The sequence below is a fragment of the Palaemon carinicauda genome, chromosome 22, assembly GCF_036898095.1.
Source record: "Palaemon carinicauda isolate YSFRI2023 chromosome 22, ASM3689809v2, whole genome shotgun sequence".
Lineage (NCBI taxonomy): Eukaryota > Metazoa > Arthropoda > Malacostraca > Decapoda > Palaemonidae > Palaemon > Palaemon carinicauda.
The window spans coordinates 5,280,340-5,302,530 of NC_090746.1; the positions used below are offsets into that span (position 1 = coordinate 5,280,340).

General features: G+C 35.8%; 1 protein-coding gene across 1 annotated transcript in view; it reads left to right on the forward strand.

The window, feature by feature from the left end:
- mei-41 (meiotic 41) overlaps positions 1–22,191 on the forward strand; it is a 316,521-nt gene that overhangs the window by 269,357 nt on the left and 24,973 nt on the right. Inside the window, exons 42-47 of the mRNA XM_068345943.1 lie at positions 1,034–1,191; positions 1,371–1,494; positions 2,209–2,316; positions 6,595–6,848; positions 17,403–17,556; positions 17,801–17,908. Of these exons, the coding sequence (XP_068202044.1) occupies positions 1,034–1,191; positions 1,371–1,494; positions 2,209–2,316; positions 6,595–6,848; positions 17,403–17,556; positions 17,801–17,908 (906 nt within the window). The remainder of the gene's footprint in view (positions 1–1,033; positions 1,192–1,370; positions 1,495–2,208; positions 2,317–6,594; positions 6,849–17,402; positions 17,557–17,800; positions 17,909–22,191) is intronic.

A 22,191-nucleotide genomic window follows, 5' to 3' on the forward strand; every position in this document is an offset into this window, starting at 1 on the left:
AAAACAAACTTGTTTTCAAGGAAAATATGGGTAATGTTAATACAATAAGAAAATCTTTAAATTGATACAATAGAAACAATTTCCAATAATAAAATACTTTTATAATCCAAATATTAAAGAAACAAAAATAAAATGATAGAGACCTTTCATGTGACGTCATCAGATGCTTAATAACAGCAGAACTAATTCTGTTGAGTCGAATATTCGACACAAGACTTTTTCACATTGACTATGATGCTCATTCTCAATAACCTGAGCAACTATACCTGATGGACCTGAATCTTTGCTAATGATATGTTCAAAATTAGCCAGTTTTCTAGGTACAATAGAACTGATTGCTAGAAATCTCCATCATTCAGAGATTGGAGCCTTCACCATGGTGAATACCTGAGAGGTAGTCCAGAGTCCATATGTTCAAAATTATCTAATTGTCTAGGTACAGTAGAATTCTGGTGGCCAGAAAGCTCTATCATTCTAGGGTTGGATCTGTCACCATAGTAAATACTAGAGGGGGTGTCCTCAATCCAATACACAGGCACGTGAATTGATATAATTTCATGCTGGTCCATGAAACGGGGTTTCCTTTAGTCGTGATGATTAAAGAAGAGAAAATAGATTTTGATGAATTTATGGGAAATATTCAATCTTCTAGGACTGTAGAAGTTTACATTGAACATTTGATGAGAACTTTATACCTATCTAGAATCGAGACATCTAGAAATTGCCTCTAACAAGTTTTATAACTTGTAAAACCCTGGTGAAGGATGTAACTTTTCTTATTATTTTCTTCTTTAGAAGTTTTACAACCTCTAATTACAAAATACAGTATAAGATTTGGCTGAATTGTTTTGGTAACTTGGAAAAAGAATGGGTTCCATAGACAGAGAAATTTTATAACCATCTACTGAGTGCCCCTCTAGTTTTACCATGTATTGCATTCACACAAAAGGCTGCAAATATTATTCCCTCTGAAGTTGAAATCCTTGTACTGTAGGCAAACTGAATACTGTTTTATTAAAGATTATTTTTCCAGGGCGTGCAGATTGTAAGTCTCAATACGTTGCTCAGAGGTTTGCCGCGGCTTTTAACAGATCCAGAATTCTCTGACATTATTTTACCTCTTCAACAACAAATGTCTGTAACTCTCCCAGCATCTTCTGAGTCACTTGATTCTCACAACCCCTTTTCCAAGTAAGTGAAGCTGAATTGGTGTTTAAGGGAAAAGAAAAATATACATAATTGAGCTTTTGATAAATGTAATTAAAATATTTCTGCTGATGTTTTCATCATCCTCCCAGAATCCACTTTTCAACATTAATAGTTTTGATTGAAAGATATGAACTTATCTAATAATGAGGTTATCTTTTTAGGAACCAAGTGTACTTACAAAATATTGAAGATCAGATAGAAATTATGCAGTCTCTTCAGCTCCCCAAAAAGATTACTCTTCGTGGCTCGGATGGGAAATCATATATTATGATGTGTAAACCAAAAGTAAGTGTAAAATTATTAAAATTAAGAAAATTGAATGGGTTTATAAGTCAGTTGCTCTGCTAAAAAGGCTCTTGTGCCAGGACTATAGAATATAGTGCTAGGTATGATGATTGACAGATTTCTGCCTTCCAACTCATTGAAATATAGTTTGGGAAGCTTGAAAGCTTTTAAACTGGAAATTACTTAAATATAAATCCATCTTTGGAAGGGTGTTCAAATTATTGCATTGTTATTGTGGATAAAGAGTTGGTCTTGTTAGGATTTGACTTAACTATAGAAATTTTATCAGTATCAGACTTTCAGTAAAGATAAGACTGTTGAGAAGAAATCAAAAGCAGCGTGAATGGTATAATATTTATGGTATCAATAGTGTCTTGATATTCATAAACAAAAGGAAAGACTGCTTTTAAACCAAATTATATCACTCAAATAAATTGCTAGAATCAATAGACAGTCAACTAAGATACCTATAGTGTAATCTAAAGAAAGAACAGGGTTAGATGAACATTTTTATAATGGTAAAATATTAAAAAGTAATCAGTGTATTGTAGCGTTATATAGTGTAGCATAATTTCTGTGCTCGGCGCTAGTCAAAGAACAGTATTTTTGAAGAAATATTTGATTTTATCTATGATAAAAGGTAGTCTTTTACATTTTTGAAATAGATTCAGTACTTAGTATATATTAATTTTTTATGCTGTATTTGAATTTCAGGATGATTTGCGCAAGGACTGTCGCCTCATGGAATTCAATTCTTTTATTAATCGATGTCTTCTTCGTGATCCTGAATCAAGGAAAAGAGATCTTCATATTAGAACTTATGTAAGTTTCATTTGGTTTACCATGTAACTTTCTTTCAAGGTTATTAGATATGATTAGAATGCATAATTTAGTAAATGTAGAGAAATTCTAAAATGCTGATGTCAAATCTTTATTACTATTATCATTATTATTAGCTATGCCACAGCAGGGAAAATAGCCAAGTGCGAAAAGGAAATAGTTAAGCTACTGAATATATGAGAAAAAATGAATAATAAATATGAAATATTTTAAGATCAGTAACAACACTGAAGTAAATCTGTCATGTACAAGCTATGAAGATGGACTTGTTCAACATAAAAACATTTATTTATTGTAAGTTTTGACTTCTGAAGTTCCACCAATTCAAATGTGAGAATAGGAAGGTAATTCCACTATCTGTTCAAAGCTGGAATAAAACTTCTTGAAAACTGTGCAGTGCTGAGCCTTATAATGGAGAAGGCAAGACTGTTAGAATTAACTGCATACCTAGTACCATGTACTGGATGGTACAATATTGAAAGATCTAAATGCGAAAACTGGTCAGAATTATGAATAATTTTATTCAACATGCACAAAGAACTAACTGAACAACAGTGCCTAAGATTAATATCTAGATTGGGAATGAAATGATTAATAGACTGCAATGATTTGTCCAACAAATTATATGAAAATCAGCAGCTGAAGATCAGACAAGAGAACGATACTCGAGACAAGGTAGAATGAAAGAGTTGAAACATTTCTCCAAGATAGATTGATCACCAAAAATCTTAAAAGGCTTAATTTTTTGGGCAATTGAAGAATAAACATGCCTAATGTATTTCTCAAAAGTAAATTTGTAATCAAGAATCACTGCTAAAATGTGAAAGGATTTGTATTAAGTTAAAGAAACATTATTAATACAAAGATTTTAATGTTGAGGAACCAAATTCTTTGACTTATATATAATCATACCGTGAGTTTTACTAAGGTTCATCTTCATGCCCCATAATTTGCATTATGCACTAATTTTAACTAAATCTCTACTGAGGAATTCAGCAACACCAGGTATATTCAGGAGAGGGAATTGATGTAGAGTAGCATCATATATCATGCTTATATTGCATTTAAGGTAATGTGCCAAGAGCACTACCATGAGGAACATCAGATATTACATTCCTACAGTCACTCTGATGATCATCAACAACTACTTTTTTCAATCTATTGCTTAAAAATTCAATAATGTTGCTGAGAATAGACCCACCTACTCCAGGCTGTTTAAGTTTGAAAACAAGGGCCTCATGATTAACAGACTCAAAGGCAGTACTAAAATCAAGGCCAATCATATGAACTTCCTGCTCACAATCAAGGGATTTCTTTATGGAATTGCAAATTGTAAGAAGGGCATCATATGCTCCAAGGCCCCCGTGAAAACCAAACTGCAAACTAGAGAACAGCTTATCACCTTCAGCATACCTATTGAGATTTTTTGCTAAAATACATAAATGTTTTTAGATGATATGGGAGTTATGGAAACTGGGAGCTAACCAGGAGAGCTAGATCTACCACAAACACATTTACCCAATGGAGTAATATTACCGGTTCTCCAACAAGTTCGTTTGACCATATTAATCATGAGGCCCTAGTTTTCATACTCAAAAAGTTGGGAGTAGGTGGGTCTTTCTTTGCATCATTATTGAGTTTTTGAGTAAAAGATTGCAAAGAGTTTTTGATGATGCAGCACCTTAGTGAATACAGTATAGGAATGTGATAGCTGGTGTTCTTCAGGGTAGTGTTCTTGGCCCATTACTTTTCATACTAGGTACACGATATGTGGTTTGGCCTAGAAAACAAGCTCGTTGCTATGCAGATAATTCTACTCTTTGCTTTAATTATATCTCCTGAATGTAAATTTGGGGTTGCAGAATCCCATGATATTGATCTAAGTAAAATTGGTGCATGGTGCAAATTATGGGCCATGAAGTTAAACCCTAACAAAACTCAAAGTATGATTGTAAGTAGGTCAAGGACAGTCGCTCCTCAACATCCAGAAATCAGCAGTGAAAATGTTTCTTTAACTCATACAACTCTTCTATGATTTTAGGTGTGATTCTTGATATCAAATTTATTTTTTAGAAACAATTGGTCTGTTTCTTCTTCAATCACATAGAAAATAGGCTTACTGTATTGAGAAAGTATTTTAAGATTTTTGGTGATCAATCTATTCTAAACAAGTGTTTTAATTCTTTCATCCTTCCTTGTTTTTGAGTACAGTATTGTTCTTCTGACTGGTCTTCAGGTGCTGATTCTCATCTAAATTTGTTGGACAAGAACTTAAGGTTTATTAAATTTCTTATTCATGCCTTAGATATTAATTTCTGGCAATGTAGTTCAGTTAGTTCTTTATGCAAGTTGCATAAGGTTTTTCATCACTCGGACCATCCTTTGCATTTAGATCTTCCCAGAATGTAGCATCCTGCTTTTAAAACTAATTAAGGAGTTAATTCTTATAATCATGCCTTCTCCATTATAAGGCTCAATACTACACAGTATTCTAGAAGTTTTATTCCACTTGTGACAAAGTTGTGGAATGATATTCCTAATCAGGCAGTTTGATCGGTGGAACTTCAAAAGTTCAAACTTGCAACAAATGTTTTATGTTGAATAGGTTTACATAAGTATCTCTTTATAGTTTATATATAAAAGATGTATTTTAATGTTATTGCTGTTCTTAAAATATATTATATTTATTTTTCATTAATTCTCTTATTTATTTTATTTACTATCGAGGTTAATGACACATGAAAGTTTAATTTGACTTACCAGTGGGTTTCACACCTCAACTGTGATGGCACTTGCTTTTCATCTTTTCTTTTACAATCATTCGCTGTGTGTTTGAATTGCAATTATTTTATTTTGTAAAGTTACAAGTCATTTCTATCTTTAAATGTAACTAAGAGGTACTCTATTCAGTTTAGAATTATTGTAGAGTAAAATGTTTTCATCTTTTTTAAATTATAATTAGTGGATTATGTTTGTTTTGCTTACACCTTTCATAAAGTACTGTTTTCTTTTTTAAATGGACACTGCCATATTGAAAATACCGCTGTGGCATTTTAGATTTTATTTTTGCTACTTTCTAAACTTAATCTTAATTTGTTGGACAGAAACTTACGGTCTATTAAATTTCTTATTCCTGATCTAGATATTAATCTCTGGCACCGTCGTTCAATTAGTTCATTATGTATGTTGCATAAGATTTTTCACAACTCTGACCATCCTTTACATTTAGATGATCTCCCTGGACAATTCTATCCTGTTCGTAATACTAGGCAGGCAGTTAATTCTAATAGCCAGGCCTTCTCCATCACGAGGCTCAATACTATGCAGTACTCTAGAAGTTTTATTCCAGCTGTGACCAAGTTGTGGAATGATCTTCCTAATCGGGTGGTTGAATCAGTAGAACTTCAAAAGTTCAAAGTTGGAGCAAATGCTTTTTTGTTGACCAGGCAGACATAGTCTTTTTATAGTTTATTTATGACATATTTGTTTTTGATGTTGTTGATAGTTTATTATATGACATGTCTGTTTTGACGTTGTTTCTTATTTTAGAATGATTTATTGTTAATTTGTTCTCTTCATTTATTTATTTCCTTATTTCCTTTCCTCACTGAGCTATTTTTCCCTGTTGGAGCCCCTGGGCTTATAGCATCTTGCTTTTCCAACTAGGGTTGTAGCTTGGATAGTAATAATAATAATAATAATAATGTCGTATATTTGGAGCACATATCAAGTCTTGAAGTTAATACTAAGAAATAAGACAAATTAATTCAGGTATTCTATTTCATTACTGTATAGTAAGCCTTTTATTGGAAAACAAACAAACTTTGGTTAGTGTGTAGGAACTTATCTCAATGTTTATAATGGAAGCCAATGGGAAAATGTGCTTCAAAGAAGGAATTTTTGCTTAACAAACGTTTCTTCAGAAACGGAACACTTTTGTATGATGGGGCATTGGTGTAGTTATGATTTAAGAGATGGTGGGTGGTTCCCAGAGGGTGAGAGAATGGGATATTTTTATTTTGTGATAGACATCTACATAGCTTTAAGTAGAAGCTATATGAACATCAGGTGAGTACTGTATAAGAATAACAGATTTTATCATTATAACTCTGTATATTGATTTTATTTTATATGCTCAGTAACATGACTAGCTTAATGTCAACATAGTCCAGGGAAGCATGCAGTAGTACAGTAGTACCTTTTAGTAAGTAACTATCCTTTAAAAAATCAAAATAATTTCTTTATTTACATGTATTCCAGGCAGTGGTACCTCTCAATGAAGAATGTGGATTGATTGAATGGATAGAAAATCTTCATGGACTTCGACATATTATTTATCGTCTTTTGAAGGAGATGGGAGTATGTATGACCACCAGTGAACTTAAGCAGCATATGTGCAAGTTAGACACACCCCTTTCTAAGAAGAGGGAAGTGTTTTCCCAAGTAATGGTGCCACGTCACCCTCCAGTGTTTGGCATGTGGTTTTTAAGGACATTTCCAGATTCTCAAGCATGGTATGTTAATGTTTATTCTTTCATTGCTGAAAAGATTGGTATTTCTAGTAAAAAGTATTATTGGTTTCTAGCATTTGCAATATGGGTGTGTCTTGTGGAATGAGAAGTTTATGTTTTGTAGGTCCACCCGATATTTTTTAAGTTTTACAAGTTATTCAGAAAAATAGGTCTTTCATCACAAGTTCACAACCCTATCACTGATGTATGTCATATTATTTCTTCTCTATAAGCTTGTTTTAATGGATATAAACTTGGAAATATTTTTAAAATTTAAAAATTTTCCCATTTCCTTTCCATTTAATAAACACATGCCCTTAGAAATGGAAGGAACATTCTAGCAGTAAAAATCCCAAAACTGATGCTTCAGTCATTTTTGTCTTACAGTTTCTCTGTCCAGATTGTTTACCTATTACTGTGCATGAAGATGTGTTCTCCTGGATTTGTTAGCAATTACTGCGGGAAGTTTTCAAGGGAATTGTTTCTGTGAGATCAAGATCTGGATCCTCTTTGCGTATTGTGTTGAGGGCAATACTGTTGTTTAAATAGCCATTGTGAGAATTGCGCATAACTCTTGGTCCCAATCAAGGAGAGTATGTTTCAGTGGTTGCCAATGATGTTAAAAGTTGAAAGTGTTAAAGGGAATCTTCTTTAGCAGTGGAAAATCCGGGGAAAAAAGGCTAGTGGATTAATGCAGGGATAATGTCGATAATGTCATGCCTCCACCTTTGATAATTCACACAATCAGCTAATGTTGACAGTGATGAGTTTCAGTGCTCTTGACATTGCCAGGTTCCTTTATTAATTCAGAGATCCAGTAATTCATCTTTTATTATCAGTAATTCCGATCATAACCGGTCTGTTACCAAACCTAACCTCACTTTGTAAGTTGAGTCTACTGTTACTATTAATAATTGTTCTGAAAGTTTGCTACACAGTATAGATTTGAAAGCCTCTCACGGAGTCTTTAATTCTCCAGTTACTTTAGACCCTTCTAGTGCTAAACCCTTTTATTAATGCAATCCTGGTTGCTCTGTTAAACAAGTAGATCATGAGATAGAAGACAGAATTGATAGTTCGGATCCTAATATCCCTCCAAGTGCCTCTAAACTATCTTGTATTACATAGGTGAAGGGCATGGCATATTGTATGATTCTCTAAATCTTGATGGGGTGAACGTATTTTCAACTAGACTCAGTTGTCTGCAAGACTCTGCATCATGTTTTGCTTGGTAGTGTGCTCTGTTTGCTCGCAAGCTCAGCTCCAGCTCATCACAGGTTAGCTCTAGCCGGGTAAATTTAAACGCTTGTACAGTAATCCCTTACTATGTAACGGTTCACCTATCATTCCCTTAGTGCATCTAGGATTTATAAATATATTTAAATCTATATAGCAGACTCCTCCTTATTTTGGGTTTCTGAAGGCAGATTAAGTTTTATATTTTTCCTATTATTTTAGAAGAAGTCTATGCTTGTTGATTAAAGAGGGAATGATAAAACTCCTACCACTCAAGGCTTTGCCTTTACTACAGCATGTTTAGTTAGTTTTTGTTATATTAAGATAAAAATAATGAAAAAAAAATATGCCTTAGATTTCAGTATCTACTTCTGGGTTTTCAGCTATCATCAGGGGCTTGGAATGTAGCACCTGCGATAGGCCATGGTTTACTGTACATCTGATTGAATGAGTCCTTCAAACAGGTCTGCAGCATCCCCGGTTGTAATTAAACTGAGAAATCAGCTCATTTTTCCTTGGTTTAACCTTCGATACAGGAAGGTAAAGAGAAAGAAAACACGGTTGCAGACCTTGAAACAGAAATTATCGCCTTTTCAAACTTTACTTAACTTTATTATGAAATACCCTAATGAATAGAGTAAGGTAAGTTTGGAAGCTCTTTTCCAAATTAGCGGTGGCAACTACTTCCAAGACTGTTTACTATATATCCTTCAGTTCTCAACCTTCTGGTGAATAGAATCAATGCATGGTCTCAAATTCAGAAAAGGCTAGCAATTCTAGCTCCTGCTTAGTCCTTAAGTCTTCTATAATGCAGGGATGTGCTGACTTGCATAAGACTCATCATTTACATAATCTTGTCTTTGATTTCAATTTGATTTCCAGTCTCGACCCCTTCATTGTACTGTACCTCATAAACAAAAATCAGTAAATTCAGATTTTGCAAGTTGGTTGATTAAAGAGATTCTGTTTGTGAGGTAATCAAGTAAGGAGTGTTCCTATATCACTTCCCTTATTGTTTATTGTGTTTTAAGTTGTCTTCCCTGCTGAATGTGTTAGCATTTTTTCACAGGGAAAGTGCTGTATTTTAAATTACCGTTGTGAGGCGTATGCGTCACTTGGTTGCTTTCAAGGAAATTTGTTTCACTTTCAAGTGTTGATGGAACTAAAGAGTATACACTGGGCAGTGGTTAAGCATCTACGTTGGACAGTAAATAAAATGACTGATGTTCAATGCTGAGGAGAGCAAGTAATTTTTCCTTAAAAGGAACTGCAGAGAGAACTGATATGACACACCAATGCTCTTTTATGAACGAAGTTATTGATGAATAGAGAGAATAGTTATCTTTTGCAGAGATGATAATGATAGGACACGCCAATATTTACTTACCAATGAAGTTAGTGATGAGTTTATAGATCTGAAGTTATTTAATATCCTTTTTTATTCTCAGAAGTCCAGCTAGCCTTCTCTTGTGGGTGGTAAGTTTGACTTGCCTACCTGGTAGTTTACACTTGCCTGACTTCCATAGTCAGGTGTAGCGGTTGTAATTACATGGTGTTCCTTCAGTAAGGGCTCTGAATGTTCACTGGACCTTAAAAAGTTGAGTTCCTCTCGTAGATTCTCAAATTCTTTACAGTAATTCCTTTACAGCCTTCTGCAGCTTAAGGGGGCCGTCCGCCATGGGGTTTTGACATAACAACTTTCAGAAATCGAAAATCGTTTTATTGCTTCTATGTATGGACAAACATATCGTACATGCTCCCCAGAAGTTTCAGCCAATTATTTTTACAAATAACGAAGATATACATACATACATACATATACCATGGCACTTCCCCCAATTTTGGGGGGTAGCCAACATCAACAAAGAAACAAAAACAAAAAGGGGACCTCTACTCTCTACGTTCCTCCCAGCCTAACAAGGGACTCAACCGAGTTCAGCTGGTACTGCTAGGGTGTCACAGCCCACCCTCCCACATTATCCACCACAGATGAAGCTTCATAATGCTGAATCCCCTACTGCTGCTACATTCGCGGTCATCTAAGGCATCAGAGGCAGCAGCAGGGCCTACCGGAACTGCGTCACAATCGCTCGCCATTCATTCCTATTTCTAGCACGCTCTCTCGCCTTGCTCACATCTATCCTCCTATCACCCAGAGCTTCCTTCACTCCATCCATCCACCCAAACGTTGGCCTTCCTCTAGTACTTCTCCCATCAACTCTTGCATTCACCACCTTCTTTAGCAGACAGCCATTTTCCATTCTCTCAACATGGCCAAACCACCTCAACACATTCATATCCACTCTAGCTGTTAACTCATTTCTTACACCCGTTCTCACCCTCACCACTTCATTCCTAACCCTATCTACTCGAGATACACCAGCCATACTCCTTAGACACTTCATCTCAAACACATTCAATTTCTGTCTCTCCATCACTTTCATTCCCCACAACTCTGATCCATACATCACAGTTGGTACAATCACTTTCTCATATAGAACTCTCTTTACATTCATGCCCAACCCTCTATTTTTTACTACTCCCTTAACTGCCCCCAACACTTTGCAACCTTCATTCACTCCCTGACGTACATCTGCTTCCACTCCACCACTTGCTGCAACAACAGACCCCAAGTATTTAAACTGATCCACTTCCTCAAGTAACTCTCCATTCAACATGACATTCAACCTTGCACCACCTTCCCTTCTCGTACATCTCATAACCTTACTCTTACCCACATTAACTCTCAACTTCCTTCTCTCACACACTCTTCCAAATTCTGTCACTAATCGTCCAAGCTTCTCTTCTGTGTCTGCAACCAGTACAGTATCATCCGCAAACAAAACTGATTTACCTCCCATTCATGGTCATTCTTGTCTACCAGTTTTAATCCTCGTCCAAGCACTCGAGCATTCACCTCTCTCACCACTCCATCAACATACAAGTTAAACAACCACGGCGACATCACACATCCCTGTCTCAGCCCCACTCTCACCGGAAACCAATCACTCACTTCATTTCCTATCCTAACACACGCTTTACTACCTTTGTAGAAACTTTTCACTGCTTGCAACAACCTTCCACCAAATCCATATAACCTCATCACATTCCACATTGCTTCCCTATCAACTCTATCATACGCTTTCTCCAGATCCATAAACGCAACCTACACCTCCTTACCTTTTGCTAAATATTTCTCGCATATCTGCCTAACTGTAAAAATCTGATTCATACAACACCTACCTCTTCTAAAACCACCCTGTATTTCTAAGATTGCATTCTCTGTTTTATCCTTGATCCTAATAATCATTACTCTACCTTACACTTTTCCAACCACACTCAACAAACTAATACCCCTTGAATTACAACACTCATGCACATCTCCCTTACCCTTATATAGTGGTACAATACATGCACAAACCCAATCTACTGGTACCATTGACAACACAAAACACATATTAAACAATCTCACCAACCATTCAAGTACATCACACCCCCCTCCTTCAACATCTCAGCTCTCACACCATCCATACCAGATGCTTTTCCTACTCTCGTTTCATCTAGTGCTCTCCTCACTTCATCTATTGTAATCTCTCTCTCATTCTCATCTTCCATCACTGGCACCTCAACACCTGGAACATCAATTATATCTGCCTCTCTATTGTCCTCAACATTCAGTAAACTTTCAAAATATTCCGCCCATCTTTTCCTTGCCTCCTCTCCTTTTAACAACCTTCCATTTCCATCTTTCACTGTCTCTTCCATTCTTGAGCCAGCCTTCCTTACTCTCTTCACTTCTTTCCAAAACTTCTTCTTATTCTCTTCATATGAATGACCTAATCCCTGACCCCACCTCAGGTCAGCTGCCCTCTTTGCCTCACGTACCTTGCGCTTTACTTCCACTTTTTTCTCATTATATTTTTCATACTTCTCTATACTATTACTCTACAGCCATTCTTCAAAAGCCCTCCTTTTCTCTTCCACTTTTACCTTCACTCCTTCATTCCACCATTCACTGCTATTCCTCATGCTGCCTCCAACAACCTTCTTTCCACACACATCAGTTGCAATCCCAACAAAATTTTCTTTTACTAACTTCCACTCCTCTAAATTGCCAGTTTCTCTTACTTTCACTTCGTCATATGTCATTTTCAACCTTTCCTGATATTTACTTTTTACCCCCGGTTTTATTAGCTCTTCAACCCTCACTACCTCCCTTTTACATCCACTTACTCTATTCCCCCATTCTTTTGCTACAACTAATTTTCCTTCCACCAAAAAATGGTCAGACATACCGTTAGCCATACCCCTAAACACGTGCACGTCTTTCAATCTTCCAAACATTCTTTTAGTTATCAACACATAATCCATTAATGCCCTTTCTACTACTCTTCCATTGCCACTCTTACCCATGTATACTTATTTTTATCTTTCTTTTTGAAAAAGCTATTACTTATCACCATCTCTTGCTCAACACACATATCTACCAGTCTCTCACCACTCTCATTTTCACCTGGTGCGCCATAGTTCCCAATGACACCTTCTACCTCTCCAGCGCCCACTCTAGCATTTAAGTCACCCATGACAACTACATGATTCCTTCTACCCAGTCCTTCTACACACCTAGTTAATTCATTCCAGAACTCATTCCGCTCTTCTTCACTTTTCTCACTACCTGGCCCATACGCACAGACAAACGCCCAACATTCCCTACCCAACCTAACCCTTACCCACATTAACCTAGATGATATCTCCTTCCATTCCACTACTTTACCTGTCATCCATTCACTCAGCAATAAAGCCACACCCTCTCTCGCTCTTCCCCTTTCAATCCCAGACACTCTACCAGACATTTCACCAAACATCACTTCACCCTTTCCTTTTATCTTCGTCTCACACAAGGCCAATACATCCATCCTTCTATTCCTAAACATACTTCCAATTTCACATCTTTTACTCTCTATCGTACTACATCCACGCACATTCAAACACCCCAAAACTAGAGTGCGGGGAGCAGTCACTCTCCCCTCAGCTCCATCTCTTTGTCGATGTCTCACAGGATGTAGATACAGGAGAGGAGGTTCCTAGCCCCCTCGTCCCGTCCCTTTTAGTCGCCTCTTACGACATGCAGGGATAACGTTGGCGTTATTCTTGTTTTTATTCCCCCGCGGCCACAGGTCTTTAAAATGATGACGTCATCCTTACTGTATCGTCTGCATGACTGAGTTTGACAAAATCGTCTTTATGTGTTATTTTTGCATATCTATAGCGATTTTTCTCTTATGTTTCGATCTATCGTACGTCTGGCAGAAATGGGAGGCATTGGTAGAGCGTAGTTGAACAAAATCTACTCCTAAGAGAACAGAAGCCAAATTTTCCAAACACTTACAGAAGTTATAATGCATGCGTTTGTTTACTTGAAGTTCGTATGTAGATTGTGCTTTCATAACATCCTCAGGAACTTTATAGCAATGCCAATGTTACCTAAGGTCTTAAGAAGAACAAATTGTCTATAATTTTTCCAAACAATGATGATATAGCAGTCTTTATATTATGACGTCATCCTTACTGTCGTCTGCATGACTGAGTTTGACAGAATCGTAGTTATGTTTATTTTTGCACTCTCTCTCTCTCTCTCTCTCTCTCTCTCTCTCTCTCTCTCTCTCTCTCTCTCTCTCTCTCGAATTATTTAAAACTGCCATTTATACAAATTCTATAATACCAATGTTCAACTCTTAAAATCAAATAATGGTTTATCTCTCACTCTCTCTCTCTCTCTCTCTCTCTCTCTCTCTCTCTCTCTCTCTCTCTCTCTCTCTCTCTCTCTCTCTCTCTCTCTCAATTTGAACTGCCATCTACAGTATATCAACCAAAATGCTATCACTCCAAAATTATATTCATGATCTCTCTCTCTCTCTCTCTCTCTCTCTCTCTCTCTCTCTCTCTCTCTCTCTCTCTCTCTCTCACTCTTATGTTTGGATATATCGTACTTCTGGCAGAAATGAAAGGCATTGATAGAGGGCAGGTAAATGAAAACTACCAGCTACGATAACATCAGCAAAGTTTCCAAAGACATATAGAAATTATAATGCATGTGTTTATTTACTTGAAGTTCGTATGTAGATTGTGCTTTCACAACGTCCTCTGGAACTTTATAGCAATGTCAATGTTACATAAGGTGATAGAAAGAACAAAAAGTAAGTGGAGAACAAGAAAAAAGAACCAAGAAAGAGGGAAACATGAATAAGAGTACAGAGCTGAAACCTGCTAACTAAAGCACTGGCAACAAGGAGAGATCGCTGGCAACTCTAACATAGGAATAGTAAACTGAGGGTTCAAATACCTCGTTTAGGGTGCATTTATGTAAGAATAAACAATAAAAGTTATCATAATAATATTATCTTGATTTCTTTAAGAAAAGAAGCAAAAATGTGTTGCAAATCTTTGGGAGCTCATAACTCAAAAACATACTTATTCACACTTAGGTACATTTTTCTCGCTTATATCCTGTTCGATATCAGAGGGAAAGATATCATTGAAAAGAAGAATAAAAATCCCACAATTCTGTCTGACAAAATTTTTATTTTCTTTCTATATTTTTTTCACAATTATTTTCCATCTAGACGAGGAAAAAAAATAAAAATTCATTAAAATAACAGAAAGGAAAATCAAAATTTTGTCCGACAGAATTGTTCGGTTGATATAGTAGTTTTTATGGTATAAGTTTCAATACAATTGGTATTATAGTATTGGGGAAAAATGTACCTAATTTTTTTTTTTTCAAATAATGATTTTTGCTAATAAATCCAAAAGTTTTGGATCAAATGACTTGAAATTTTTATATGATGAAGGTATTATATATGTCTAAAACATATATAGAAATGGTGTAATTTGGATCATTAGAAAAAAAAATGGCGGACATGGCGGACGGTCCCCTTAAACCTTGCAGTTCCGCATCCCTAGTTGCTCTATTAGATATTTAGATTGTGAGGCAGAAGACCGTGTAGCTAAGCTGGATCCTTATATCCCTCCTAATCTACATCACTTTTGTTTTTGGAGATGATGTTTCATATCGTTGATGCTATTAGTTTTTTAGTTAATTGAATCTTTGTGTTGTTGGTGATGTACCAGCTGAAGCTGCTGATTGCATCACGTTCTGTATCACAGTGTGTGCCCTTTTGCTTGCAAGGTCAGACACTAGCTCATCATGGCATTACTTTAGTTGAGTAAATTCTAACACAAGGGTTCTTATTGTTTTATTAGTCTGGCAGTAAAGAATACATAAATTTTATAGTGGATTATTTGTTTTCACTGAAGAAATTTTGTTAAAAATAATAGAGTCTAATTCACTAATGATATATCGCTATTATTTGGGAGGGTCTGTTACATAAGCTATGCCTTTTGTCCATAAGCCTCAGCCTTGTTATAGATTTCATTATACAGTAATGACTTCCTTTCACTCTTGTCATTACAACTAATAAATGAAAACCCTTTATATTCAGGGTTTAAAAGCTATTATGCAGTACTAATTACTGATTTGGGTTAATCTCAGAATTGTTATTGAAATACTTTCCTTTGCAGTTAATTTCAGTGTTTTAGAAAGCTTTATATTGGCAGAGAAGTCTGTGTTTGTTGATTATAGAGGGAATGATGACACTGCTACTGCTCCAGCCTGTTGAGTTTGTTTTTTATTTTAAGATTTTAATGCCAATAACTCCTATGGTTGCAGCTCAGAAATCCATTCAATTCTCATTTCAGAGTATTATTTTAGGCCTATCCTACCATGTTTCAAATCCTAACTCAACTCCTCAAGTGGTAACTACGTACCGGTAGTCGTTTTAATGCAATTTACATTAAATTATAGTGATATAAGTATCTACCAGATCAGAATTCTTCTCGTAGAGCTTGGAATTCTATATTTATTTTGCCCTTCAAGAGTTATAACATCAATCTTCCACATTTCTAGCCAAACTTTTAGACACTTACTATAGAATTTGTGAGGCTTAAAACCGAGATGGTAGCCTGGATCCATATATCTTTCCTCTTGATATCGAAAGTACCTCAAGAAGTCTGCTTATCTCTTACGTGCTGAGGTGTTAGTCTAGATATTTTAGTACTCTCATGATATAAGCACTCTTTACTTATCATTCCCATCATTTGCCAGAATTCGGCAGGTGTTAAACAAGTTTAGGAATACTACGAACAGTAGGATAATGATGAGAGCTCTTGTCTGGCCACAGAAGGAATGATTTGCAGGTGCAGGTCTGTAGTCCCTGTTGGTGGGGTTGACCAAAAAGGTTATACAAAGCCAATCTGCTCAAATAAGCTACCTCAAATGTGATTCTTCTAAACCCATCCATGCTACATCTGAGAGCATGGAGACTATCCACTGTATCCTCGGAGACAAAGGGTTTTCTAAGCCCTCTAAACTGTATTATATCAAAACATTATTATTTTAAGACTAAGTGTTTGTTTCTATTTTTTCACATCCTTTCTCTGAAAATGGCTGAAAAAATGTCAGCAGATTTCAGGGTTCTTTATCTGTCAAGAACCATTTAGCATTACTTGGACAAATATACAGGTATTAGAGCCAGGCCTTGGTCTAATTAATTTTGAGTTCAGTTAATTTATAATTTTCTTTTCTATGAGTATATGGTTTTAATTTGAAAATCAATTTGAAATCAATCAAAAGTATCATTTAGATCAAGAATTATCATTTAGAGTCACTCTAGTCCAGCATTTTAAATAGCTTAAGAGTTGACAATCTGGAGTCCAGTATTGCAAACGATATTTTTAGATGGTTTATTAAAAGTAATCTAGAGCAGGTTAGTAATATATTCAAATTCATCCTATCTATTTCCTTCATTGGATATTTGAACCTCTGGGGAGGCTCATAGAAATAAATAGAATTTTAATAATAAAATTTTTTATTTCTATACTCAACTGATGTTTATATACATGCTCACCCTCCTCTCCACTGCCTCGTGGTATCAAGAGGATAGAGATAATTTTGGCTTCAAAACTGAAGGGACAAAGAGGCACAGGCATGAAAGTTCTCGGCTTCTTACCGCTTAGCGCTAAAATGTTGCATCCTTTACTTAAAGGCATGTGTTTATTGAAGGGAAAGAAAATGGGAATTATTTTGAATTGAATTTTACTGGTCAATGTCTATTAAAACTAGCTTCTGGAGTAGAGGTAGTATGAACATCTGTGTAGCAATAAAAAATTTTATTATTAAAATTCTGTTATATTATCAAAAATATATATGTACTGTATGCTATAAATAAGATATTACTTTTAGAATTTAAATGTCATTGGCAGGTTGAAAGCACGGCTGGCATATTGCCGCACTACGGCTGTTATGTCTATGGTGGGATATGTTCTTGGACTAGGAGATAGGCATGGTGAGAATATATTATTTGATGCCTCATGTGGAGACACTGTACATGTTGACTTCAACTGCCTCTTCAATAAGGTAGGTGTATAAGTATTTTGTTTTATAAATCAATCGAAAAATGACATGTTCAATTAACTATATATTTCCTTTTAATTTGAAAACCAGATATGAATAAAAAAAATCTTGGTAGTACTTTTAAGAGAATTAACTAATTTTGATAAATGGATATGAAAATTCTGATATTATATTGTAGAAATATTTTATATGTTGCATAAGTATGTACGTACTGGTAATTTTGTGAATTTTAATTATCTTCAATTAGGGTGAAACCTTTGACTGGCCAGAACGTGTCCCATTCCGGTTGACTCATAACATGGTGGCTGCTATGGGACCTACTGGATATGAAGGCATCTATAGAAAATCCTGTGAGGTAAAGCCCTTTCCATATCGTTTTATTATAAGCTTTTCATATTTTTACAGAGTGGGTCTTAGAAGCATTTGCAGAAGAATTGAGTAATTACCTATGCCATGATCATAATTAGATTGTATGGGAGCCCACTCAGACTCCTAGAAGAGTCTGAGGGGCTTACTTCAGAGAACGACTGCTTGTATCGATAATATGATTTTATCCTTGGTAGTTGCTCTTAATTTATTTAGCTAGACTTGCTCATTCTTTTCCTCACTTCATTTTCTCTTTTATAAGGATGAACGTTTGGTTGATAAAATAGGTACATAGTGCAATGTGGATTACATTATTCTTAGAACATGAATGAGAGTGAGGATGTAGATGGACAGCCTGCCTTCTTACTTGTAAAATTTTAGTTGCTGACATGGTCAAAAGAGATGAAAGAATTATGGTAAACTTTGCTCTCAGTACTTGATCCAGTCTTTACAGACTGATGACTTTTAAAGCACAGGGTACGATGTATGTCTAGGAAGTATCCATAGGACAGTCACCATTTTTAGCATAACAACTTCCATTCTTTTTAGTTTCCCTTGGCTGGTGGAAGGTTGTCTTGAACAAATTGTTTGATCAATTTCCTATTAGTAATAATGTTTTTTTTAAATATCAATTACCTATGCAAAATTATAAACTCCCCTGAGGTCCATTCTCAATTTGCAAAAGAAATGTGTACCTCATATTCAACATTAAAACAAAATAGGAAACTAAAACAAGTAGGTAATGTTTAAATTACATCTCTTAATCACCAAAACCTCAGTTCTCTTTGGATTGTATCATATAAGCCTTCTGTAGATCTACAAAAGAACAGAATGCATCTGGTTTTCCTCTAGTCTCTTTTCCTGTAACTGTCTTACTATAAAGATGGCATCCATAGTTCATCTCCACTCATGAATCCATGCTGCTGTTTCCCATTATTTACAATCTCTCATTGAGTAGCCTCTCAAAAACTTTGTAACCACGCTCTGTTAGCTTAATTCCCCTGTAGTTATCACATTTCATGATGTCCCCTTTCTGCTTGAACATACATACCATTAGACTCGCTTGCCAATTTTTAGGCATTATTCCACTTCCCATATTGCTCTTAATAAATCTAGCATCCATATTTTCTCTCTCTCTCTCTCGCTCTCTCTCTCTCTCTCTCTCTCTCTCTCTCTCTCTCTCTCTCTCTCTCTCTCTCTCTCTCTCTCTCTCTCTCTCAGAAAAGTGTACTTTTGAAATAGGATTATATTTATTTGTTAACGTATTCTTAAATCATTTTCATATTGCTCTGCTTTGATTTAAACTTTGCAAGTTGCAATCTTCTGTTTACTGCTCTCCATTCGGTTAATGCCTTTTCTACTCTGGGTGTCATCATCATTCCTACCCTTTCTCTTCCAACTCCACCTGTTCTTCCTGAGTATATATATACATTGCCTTAGTCTGAGATTTCTTTACCATTCCCGTTACAACTTGTTTCAGTTAGGGCCAAGATATCCAAATTATATTTAAAAAATTCATTCTCCACTTGCTGTAACTTCCCAATCTGATTCTTGGTTCTAACATTCCAATTACCAATTTTCAAATTGTTTGAAAATAAAAAAAAAATCGATTGAGAAACAAAAAGGTATAAATAAAAAAAATCGATGGAGAAACAAAAAGGTATAGGTTTTATGTACATTAGCTCCGAAATAACATTGAAACAATATCCAATAGATTTTGTAGATTTGAGAATGAAGTACTCAGAAGAATATTGTGAGTTAAATGGCAGGACAGGATTAGAAATGAAACTGTAAGAGAGATTACTTGAGTGCCATATATATATATAAGATCATAGTGATGGGTAGATGGAGATAGTTTTGGCATGCTCTATGCACTTCCCAAGAGAGATTATTTCACCAAACTTTTACCTGGACTCCACAAGGCACTAGAAGAATTGGAAAATCGAGGCCTACATGGATGAGGAGTATAAAGCGTGAAGTAGATGATAAATGGAAAAGTATTGATTTAAAGCTCAAGATAGAGATGATTGAAAAATTCTAATTGAGGCTCTTTGCATCAAAAGGCATAGGAGATAAGGATGATGATTGGGGGATGGCCGCACTCCTTGAAGAGTTCCAAATGTAAAAGAAAATTCATGTTTAGTTCAGGAAAAAATCCAAAAACGACTAGGCTATTTGATTACTGTGGTGGGGATAATAATGTTACTCAAGTATTAATGAGCTGCCTGGTGTGGTAATAGAGAGCCACATAAAATCTACTACTTTTGCTTTGTTTGGGAAATCTAAAAGGACTAGTGAGTCTGGGCCTAAAGGCAGTTATTCTTGCCTAACCTGTCTTGTTTGGAACCCTAGGCTAACTCCTAAAGTTCCAAGTAGTTCTAGTGTGTCAGGTAGTGCATTATGTTAATCTCTTGACTATCCCAGGTATTACATCCTAAGCCCCCGAGATAGGTGAAAATCCGCGTTGGAGAAGCAGCACTGCAGTATATTCATTCTATTTTTGTATATCTAAGCTTTTGTAAAATCCCTTCACACTTATAAACCTTTCTTGTACTCTTAAACACTTTTTAAACACAATTGTACTTTAAGAAACATCCATACATTCCGGTTTTAAGAAAAAAAATGTAATTCTGTACACTCAGGGGAAAATACTGTAACTTTATTCATTATGATTATGGTGATGATTAACTGTGCATTACTGAACAATGAATAATGTATTTGATGATGATGCTGAGATGAGTGTATTGCACAGCAAAGAAGAGCATTACATCTCCTCTGAAGGTACCACTTCAGCAGGACTTTGTCAGGTGGGGCAGTATCTTTATTTTCATCATCATGCACGAGTTTTTTTTTTTTTCAAATTTAAGGAGTACCCTGTCCCTTCCTTTTTATAGGTACATAATGATGGGATATTGCTGGTGCTTCTATTTCATCTGTGAATGGAGCTGTATATAAACTTCCATGGCTCAGTCAATTGCTTTTCTAAACTGTAATGCACAAATTATCTGAAGGTTCCAGTCTTCCAACCTTCTCTGAAGTTATTTTGTCCTTTTTGCTAGAATTGAGAGGCATGCTAGTGATTGTCCGACATTGTTTTCTTTCCCTGGATCCTCTATTTGTTCCTCATCTTCACTTGGTGAATTTGTGATCTCTGCCAGATCATCCCTTAACGGGTTTTAGTGTGCCTGGATCGGGTCATTAACATCCTCGGTAGTCATATCGGTGAACCAATCTCTTCTTTGCATTATCTAGTGACGAGTGGTCTATTTCACCTGGAGAGTCCTTTATAGTTGTAGACTGCTTCTGTCTACAATTTCTTTTAGCTGGTTTTGGAAGTTTCTCTCTTCATTTCATTTTTGCCCCTATGAATATTTTTGAGACATTGCTATATGGTGTACGTACTTCAGAAGTTATCATATAATCCATGGCATCGACCAAGTGTTGAAGGGAGGTTGGTGTATAGAGCACCTTAAAAGCATGAATCATGCCCTGATCCAGGAGCTGGATCAGTATTTGGTACTTGATGGTAAGAATTCGAATTGCACGCTCTTATACAATATGTCAATATTGTGACCTCCAGCATAGTTCATTAGGTGAAGCACTTTGAATTTCAGTCCTTTTTTGATGAAGTAAACCTTTTCTTTTGGAATGAAACATGGTTGGAACCACTCCGATGTCAGTAGTTTTGTAATCCAAAGAATTCAGGTTGTGCATCCAATACTTTGGCAGAAACTTCTTATTTTTATTTTTGAGGGCATACAACATTTCCACACATTATAATTGTGATGTGATTTATGTAATCCTTAAATCAAGGGGTTCTAGCCTTTTCCTATACAAGGAAAATATGGGATGGCATCTGTTTCCAAAAGAGGCCAGTCTCATCCGTATTGAAAACTTGCTCGCATGAATAACTCCCTTCCTCGACGATGGCAGTGTAGGGGGTCCAGTAGAGAAAGTGATAGCAGAAGAACTTGAAATGGCCCTCAGAAAAGTTAGAATGCGGGAAACCTTAGAATACTCTAGAATGCAAGTGACTACAACAGCATCAGGAGTTTGTCATCCACAAACTAAATCGAGTAAATCAAAATGTTATAGAGGAAAAGATTGGACCAAAAGAGAGGAAAAGGTTTTCCCAGTAATGATAAACAAAATAAATGGATTGCACTACAGTGTAGAAGTTACAGAGGAATATGTTGGGCATCATGTCATAGAAGTCAACATAAAAGCAGTCTTTACAATGAGGAACTAATACTACCCTCTACCCTGCCATCG